At 47.1% G+C, this 8,826-nt stretch overlaps 1 protein-coding gene across 4 annotated transcripts in view; it reads right to left on the bottom strand.

Annotated features, from left to right (window-relative positions):
* The window catches only part of tle2b (TLE family member 2, transcriptional corepressor b), a 149,692-nt gene extending 141,164 nt beyond the window's left edge, over window positions 1-8,528 (bottom strand). For 3 of the 4 annotated variants that reach the window (XM_084010788.1, XM_084010787.1, XM_084010789.1), the window contains exon 1: window positions 7,661-8,527. In XM_084010788.1, coding sequence (XP_083866914.1) covers window positions 7,661-7,684 — 24 coding nt within the window. In that variant the 5' untranslated portion in view covers window positions 7,685-8,527. Of the gene's footprint in view, window positions 1-7,660 lie in introns of all 4 variants that reach the window. The other variant, XM_084010790.1, reaches the window with a different exon arrangement.
* Window positions 8,529-8,826: the final 298 nt, after the last annotated feature.

The raw sequence follows: 8,826 nt of genomic DNA, 5'->3' as shown, positions 1-8,826 counted from the left end.
TGAGCTAAACTGAGCTGAGGCAAGCAAAGCAGGGACGTCTAGATGGCTGGATGGGTGTAATACACACAAACCATCTGGGGGTGTGTGTGGGTGGGTGGGAGTGGAGGGGGTGGGTGTCATAGGGGGGGGGTCTGCCAACAGATCCCCACTGACCTTGATTCACACCACACACACTCAGTGAGGGAGGGGGGAGGGGGTGTGGATAGTGATCTGGCACATGCAAACAAACACGCCCACGTAGCCATGAGCGCGTCGCAAAACATGCAAACACTAGTGTGCATGCAGATGTACACACAAGCAATCCCAGATCACACGAAGCCACAGTGGGAGGGAGATGGAGGGATGGATTGATGAGTGTTGGGGGGGGAAGTGGAGGAGGGCGGAAGGTAGATACTCATCTGACAGACAGAAGGATGGATGGACTGAGGGATGGAGGGAGTGATAGACTAGTCTGACATCTTTACAGAGAAGTGAAAGAACGGGCACAGAGACAGATGATGAAAGAGCGGCGTGGCTGCTGACTGAGAGAGATAGCCAGCCATTCATCCATCTGACACCGAGGGGATGGGAAGACGGGGAGGGAGGGAGGGAGACAGAGAGAGAGAGAGAGAGTCATGCCCTCTTTGCTGTAGTCAACAGCCTAGTCTCTCTACCCCGTGCACCGTCCATCCGTCTGTGTTATACAGCGTCCACCATCTGCTGCCATGAAAACATGAACACAGACACATACTCATGCGGATGAACGCAGATAAAACGCTGCTGGCGGGGTTACATCAGCAGCACCAAGTCATATAACAAAGCCCGTAGTCACAGATCAGGATTATACAAGAGATCCGCGAGTGACAACCGTCGGTGTCAACACGGTCGTCTTCTGCAGCCGATGAGGGAGATTTTAATTCCTTTAATCTGTCGGACAAAAACATCCCAATTTCTCTCTTTTCATTCGACCAAATTGCACCGTTTCCGAATGCGTTTCATGTGACCCAGGAGCGGTAAAAACTTCTTATGAGCAAAGGAAATGAAATACACAGATAAGGTCCTCGGGCTAAAGGAGGAATATTCGCTGTCTGTGCTGAGCCCTGCCAGTCAGAATAAAGAGACAAGCGAGAGAAAAAAACGGGTGTCATATTAGTTCACGCTTGTTAGTAATAAGAGGAGACTGTGTGTGTCTCGTTCAGACTTTCAGCAGGTAGAAGTTATCTAAGGGGATGAAATGCATCCTGCTGCCGTGTTTACAAAGATGGAGGCATCATGAAGACGGGGCCGTATGTACACCAGAACTAACATTTGTTGTTGGCTGTGTGTATCTGGTCTCTCCTGTATTGTGACAGATGGCAGCCCAGACTGTTAGGGGTCCAATAGTGCGTCATGGAGGGCCAAAAAACAGCCTACCGCCTGTGTGTGTGTGTGTGTGTGTGTAATGCCAGCATAGGGGATCCTGAAACCCAAAACTGATCCGGTTAATCTGGAGGAGGAGGTGGAGGAGCGGGGAGGAAAGGGAGGGAAGGGTCACTTGTGCGCAACAAACACACACACACACACACACACACACACACACAAACACACACACACACACACACCATGTGGGACAGCAGTCAATCACAATTTGGCCAAGCTGGCACGGGCAGGCAGAGAATTAGGAAGGATTATCTATGGGGGGGAGAGGAGGGGTGGCGGGTGAAGCTCAATGTGCTATATCACATAACAGGATGGAGGTGGGACCCGCCGGCTGTAACCGTCACCTGTCTGTTAGAGTCTGTCTGCCTGTGTGTTCAACTGCCCGTCTGCAGTGGTAACATGTTGATAAGGTAAATTATACACATATAATATACACACACACAATAGATACTGGATTATTGAAGCAGACGATGACATTTGAGAGTTGAAAAATGAGATGAATTTGATTATTAAGGAATCGACCGAGTGGGACATTTTGCAAAGTAGAACGTAAACTTGGCAAGGCTATTATTTAATGCCAAAACTGTTTCTAAATTACCCAAAATATATCTTTGGCGTCCCTTTTCTGGTTAATTATCAGCCAACATACAGTACACATGTCAGCTGCTGGCTTATGACGCCTAAAGATAATGCTGTCTGGTGTTTTTTTGCAGCTTTCAAGAGTGTTATTTTGTCCATCCTACTCACATCAACGGGGGTAGATTGAAGAACAAAAATGCCACTGTATAATGTGATATAAAGGCCCCATGAATATATCCGTTAGAGCAGCTGCCTGTCTTTCCACCACTGGCAGCGGCTGCGACTGGAACAGATGCAGGTCTGGGAGTGATTGGGACAGAAATTATTCTATCTCGTCGGCTCGTCTTCCCCGTCTAGCTGTTTAGCCCCTGGCACACTATCAACCGGCACACAAGCATTCACACAGTATAAGCGGGCATGCCTATGCATGGATGGATTCATTCGAACAAAACACCCACAAACAAAAACATTTTCTTGTGCCCTCTCTCATGCTGCTCCCTCCCTTTTTCCCTACTTCTTTACTTCTCCTTCTTAGCCCTTTTGTTCCTCCTTTTGCTCGTCTCTCTCTCTGAGACAAGCACAGACACATTCAGATGTGCATGAAATAGTAATTGGCTGGTGAAATATTAAGGAAAAAGGCACATGAAAAGTGCCAGTGCCCCTTGTGTACATGTCTGTGTCTGTGTGCGTTTGTGTCAGCAGCGATGAAGATGAGCAACGGCTCATCGCTTTGGATGAAGGAGCTGCAACTCACATGTCATCCGTCTCTTTAAGATGCCGTGACATTGTGTTTTTCCTGCTGACCCATTCAAACGTTTTGATAACTTAAAGAGAGTCAGCTTCTTAACAGCGGAAGCTCATTTCGAGCTAGCGGCCCTTCTCGTTGTGCTCATTGAGAGCCAATCAGACTCTCCGCCACTCACTCATTTATTCGCTAGCCGTAGTTGTTTGACGATTCAATTGGCCGGCAAACCAAAAAGTCAGAACAGTCAGTCAGTCAATCGGCGAGCCAGTCAGCGCTCTATTTAACCAGTCGGCAAGTTAGCCAGTCATTTAGAGAGCTCGTCAGTTAATGCTGCAGCTCACCAGTCAGCCACTAAGCCAGCGGTGGATTACAAATCAGGCAAAGATTGGCAGCCAAAAGAGTCTCTGGACCCGGTCCAAGCCTCGCTCTGGTCGTTTCTTTTAATGACAAAGAAGAGAACACAGGATTTGAGGATAGAAAATGGCCTGTTTTCTTTAATCAGAGAGCAGACTTAATCTGGGTGGCTGCTGATGTCTGACTAGAAGTTGTTGTCTGCTCGTACGGCTCGCCACGGCTGTATTGTTACTTGACTTTTTGCCTTTTTTTTTAACGGGGGTCGCCTTTGCAAACGGTGAATGAAATGAAAATGCAAACAAGATGAGGACGAAGGAGAGGAGGGGATAATGTCATCTGTGGGAGGCGACGGCGATCCCCAGTTGCTGTTTCCCGTACATGACTTTCATTACGCAGCTAGGTGCCAAAAAAACAGAAAAGGGCCAGTGTGTGTGCGAAAAAGCAAACGGTGCATGAAAACAAAAGTGTATGTACACATTTGCAAGCGCTTACACAATTCAACACACGCTAATAAGAAGTTTAGCAGATCCTGCAACTGCAAGACAAATTCAATGCCATGCACATCAAAATCCCATTTAAGGACCCACCCAAAAACTCTTGTACTGGCCCCGCATTAATGGAGCATTTGTGATTTCTGTGGTCAAATATTTGGCAATAGTTTATTTGCTTGGCCGTAAAAAATAAAGCGTTACCCTACTGGTGGTAAAAGGAGAAGGAAGCCCTCTCCATGCACACACACTCTCTTATGAATTATACATTTTGGTTGCAACGATTTTCCAACAGTTACTCCGAGCGCGCGGCCACACTTCTTCAGCATTTCCTGTCGCGGCGCACGCTCCTCGTAACAATTCAACAGACGCTTGATTGTCAGAACATACTGTACATTTCCAAAGCAGGAAGTGACTAAACGATGTTCATGCATGATTTAATAACAATGATCAGAGCAGATTTAATTACGTATCCACGGTGTTATTTTGTCACTGCTGCAATTAAGAGACGGCAATCTGCACCTTCAGCAACTAAACGGGGGCCGAGGTTGCCTTTCCCTCTTTGTCACGCTGGCGGTCCTTCTTTTATCGTAGGCTTGCTGGATAAACTACAGGCACCACTGCTACTAAAAATATTATAATACACACACACAGCTTTACATCTCTACTCACACAATGGCCAAAGTTAGGTTTACTTTTATTCTCGAGCCCAAGAGAACAGAAACCTGCCTGTTTGAGAGGTGTTTGTTTGTTTGTGTCTGCTTTAATTAATATATGTGTAAACTTATTTAAAGGATTGCACTTATAGACATCTTACTCCTTTCTTAACCTTGAAAACACACAGGAAATCCTCTCTCTCTCCCTCTCTCTCTCTGGGGTGTGGCAGCCAATCAAGGGCTTGTACATTCACAGCAACAGTCGAGGTCGGACTGGGACATTATTTATTGTTATTGTTGTTGGCACACAAACTACAGCTCTCCTTTCCCTTCCTCTCCCAGATCTAAACACACACACACAGCAGCGTTTTTACAGGAACACAAGGACAAACACGGTGCACACACACCCAGACGTCTACTTACACACAGGAGACACTTTGCACTTAAGGGCAAATGCACACAATGAACACACACAGGAGACGTACACACCGGCACACACATCAACATACAATAGAAAAACATAAACACTCACAAAGCACTATAGAGACAGAGACACACACAGCATACACACACATTAAAGGTCCACACACACACACATTTGCAAAGTTCTGATAAAGCTTGCCACAAAAATCCAGTGGAGCCAATTACAGCTTCCGCTCGCCCGAGAAAATCAGCCATTGGTTTAAACCTTTTCCTACGAGAAAGCATGAGAAGAACAAAAGTCTGAGCCACGAGACACCTTCCTTATCATTTTCCAAAAGGGACACGGAGGGGTTGAAAGGAGCGGCGTTCCAAGGCAGTTCTGTCTGCTGCTGACAAGAAGTGAGTCCAGATCTCTGACGGACACCAACAAGGACGCATCAAGGCAACCGAGAAACCAGCCTGCTTACTGGGAACTTACTTAAAGTCCCAGTCGGCAACATGTTTTTGATCATATTCACATGGCCCAGATCATCCTGTCCAATCAGCACGCAGGGCTGTGTTCGTGCACATACAGAGCCCCTCCCCCCTCGGGTCGTTCCACTATCACAGGGGGGAGGCGGAGGGAAGTAGCAACAAGCTTCCAATTCCTGGTTAAAAACCGAAACGAGGAGGTCCAAAACAACCAAGGAGAAGAAAACACCGGTGGAAAAGAAGGAAAAAAAGAAAGATGGCGACGGTGCCCGTGATAAAACCAGAGTCAACATCGGACCCGCGTTTCAAAGGTGGCGTGATCTAAGGGAGTTCAAAGGGCACGAAGTCGAGGGGGAGGAGCTCGGTGGTCGTGGGGGAGGAGCTCGGTGGTCGTGGGGGAGGAGCGTGAGAGTCCGCCGACTTGCCGACTGGGACTTTAACAGGACGCGTAGTTGTGTATTTGCACACTTTTTAGGAGATTCACTACAACTCACAAGTATTTTTCTTACCTTTTTTTTTTTTTTTACACAAACAATTGGCATTTCTCAACAGTTTGCTTCAGATTAACAATGAACAATTCTCCACCTCTACTTTCCTGTCAAAGTTACGTGATCCTCTCAGGGTGACGGCGTTGCTTGGATCCGTCAACATTTGCAATGAAGAATGCAATTAGAGAAGCATCATGCTCATTAGAGGTGGGAGAAATAATCTTAAAAATAATCGATTTCGCATGGATGCAGTAAAGTCTACGAGGGACAATCTTTCCACATTTTATATAAGTAAGATGGCAGATCAACCGTATCGTCGTGCTCAAGGTTGGACATCCTGATTTTATTTTCTGGCAACATACATCAGCTTCTTAGTGCTTTCTAGCAGACAACTGTGATTTCTAAAATATTGGAATCTTCCTTAAAATTCGGCATCAAGGAGAGATTTTTTGACAAAGGTTATGTTCCAGCTGCGCTTGAAACTGTTCCCTCACACCTCTCCACAGATCACATTTCACAGCAACACCAGAAATAAAGTTCCCCTGGCAGAGGAGGGAGGAGGAGAGAGGGGGAGAAGAGCAGAGACAGAGGGAGGGAGATATGGGCTATCGATCGGTTGGCGTTGGCTCAATCTGGGTTTGAACTTTATCACAAACGCAGAGCATCGCAGCAGGAAGCGCTCTGATTCGCCTCTAAAGGGGAGAACAGAGGAATGTTCACACTCTATTCTTCCTTTGCATCATTCATTCATTTCTCTTTCCAACCCCAGCCTTTTTTTTTTTTTTAAAGAATTCCATCTCCTTTTTTCTCAGCTCTAACATCTTTCACTTTATCCTCCCTTTTGTTTTTCACTTCTCTCCCATTTCTCTCAGCAACTCTCTTCCCTTCTATTCCAGCTGCTGCCTTATTAGCATTCTCTCTGTACATATAATTGATTCCTCATGCCTTCCTCTTGTGAAAATGTCATTCATAATTCTGTGTGATAGCTCGCTGGCTGGCTTGTTGGCTGACTGAGTGGTTGGCTGGCTGCGAGGCAAAGTGGCCACTGACCCATTTGTACCAGATACAAAGAGACTGACAACCAAATCTGATTATAGCAACCGGACCGGGCCCCTGTGAAACGAATGGCCTAAGCCAGACTGAGCCTAAGCTGTCATTCATCCTTCTGTGCTTTTTAGTCTTATGTATTTAACCTTTATTTTATCCTGGCAGGTAAATTAATGGCGAATTCTCCCGGCTGATGAAGGGCTGAAACTGAAGGAGGGAAGGGACTTCAAGGAGGGATTGAAGGGGAAGTACTTTGTGTGTGTGTGTGTGTGTGTGTGTGTGTGTGTGTGTGTGTGTGTGTGTGTGTGTGTGTGTGTTGTCAGTTGTACTGACCAATGTATGCACATGTGCAGATTTGTTCTCACACACATGGCGCCATGTACACAAACGTTATAGACGTATACACACACTAAAGTGCAAATGTCCCCACTGTGGGACTGATGGAGGATTATCTTATCTCGTCTTAAACAATAATGGACACACACACACACACACACGCCAGTGCTATTCAGTTATATGCCACTTACACAGTTAACCATGAACAAGATCTCAAAGGCACCTGGTTACAGCTGACAGAGAGGGAGATGACGTGTGTGTGTGTGTGTGTGTGTGTGTGTGTACATAACAGGGAATCTCTTAGTCCTAACACCCCTCCCTCCCCTCACGTCTCACTCCTCATGTTACAGTACAGTCCTTATAACTAAACACAAGTGAGGGACAACAGAGACGGGCTGAAAAAGGACAGACAGAACAAATATACAAAGAGACATAAATAGAGACTAAGAGGAAGTAAGAGGAGGAAAGACACAGGATAAGAGAGACAGGCAGAGACAAGCGTGGAGAGAGACAGGAAGTGAAAAGGGGGGCAGAGGGAGATACATGTGACAAGGTGAATCTGAGATATTGAACGAGGCTGAGAGATTGGAGCTGAGAGACACGAATGGAGAGAGAGAGACAGAAAAGGAGTCAGACAGACAGGAGGGGGGAAAAAAGACATAAGGAGGTACTTACCGGATGCCTGCCCTGAGGGTACATGATCCCAGGAGAGGAGAGGCTGCCAGTCCGTTTGATGGCCAGGTTAGTCCCCTGGCCCTCCACTCCTCTGCCCTCCACCGGTTACAGAGGCACACAAACACACACACAAACCGACTCACACACACACTCACACAGACACACACACACACTCGAAGTCCAGTCCCTGCTACTCTTCCAGAGTCTTTCTCCTTCTCGCTTCTCGGGCGAATTCCTGTTGACACTCAACTAAAGAGCTCTTAATCCGTCGGTTCGTTTATCCAGCAATGTCATGATAAAACGGAGCGCCAGACTTTACCGCCTCCTCCTCCTCCTCCTCCTTCTTCTTCCTCCCCCAGTGAAAGTCTCCGTTCCTCCTCCACCTCCTTGTCTTCCTCTCAGTGTCTCTCTCCGTTTCCTCACCTGCGATCAGTTCTCCCTCACCCAGTGATCAGTCAAGGTCCACACCAAGTGAGACGGCACAGAGAATTTCTTCCAGGCGGGTTTCCCCTCTTCTTCTCCTCCTCCTCCTCCTCCTCCTCTTCCTCCGACTCTTGTCCGCTCCTCTCGGCCGTCCAATGGAGAGACATGCAAACGTAAACACACACTCCGTCCAAATAGTCTCTGCTGTTTTCCTCCTCTTCACCCCCTCTCCCTGACAAACTGAAGCCTCTGCCTTGCCGCAGAAAAGAAGAAGGAGATGAAGAAGAAGAAGAAGAAGGAGGGAGGGGAGAAGGGAGAGAGAGAGAGGGAAAGAGAGAGAGAGCTTTGTTTTTAATCTAAATGTGGAGGGAAAAAATGCGAGAGGAAAGCAGGAAAGAACAGCAGGTCAGTGAAGGATCCAGCGGGCTTTTCAGCAGCAAGCCCTAGACTGTAATATATTGTGCCTGTTGGCTTCAACACAAACACGACAGGCTGCTAAAGCTCCTCTTAAGGTGGAACTGAGTAGATAGAGACACCCAGTCACACAGAGAGGGAGAGAGAGAGGGAGAGAGAGAGATGGATCCCTTTTCAATTGTGGTCGGACAGACAAAGCAATCAGTCATGCACAAAGGCTCAAACTGATATGAATCGAGATTCACGCACACACAGACGCTCCGACAGTCAAGACCAAGTTATGCGGACACACTTTGTGAGTCAACACACACACACATTTGCACATACAC

The sequence above is a fragment of the Eutrigla gurnardus genome (genome assembly GCF_963514095.1).
Source record: "Eutrigla gurnardus genome assembly, chromosome: 6".
Lineage (NCBI taxonomy): Eukaryota > Metazoa > Chordata > Actinopteri > Perciformes > Triglidae > Eutrigla > Eutrigla gurnardus.
Note: the sequence above shows the minus strand (reverse complement) of the source record. Positions and strands in the feature narration are given on the sequence as shown.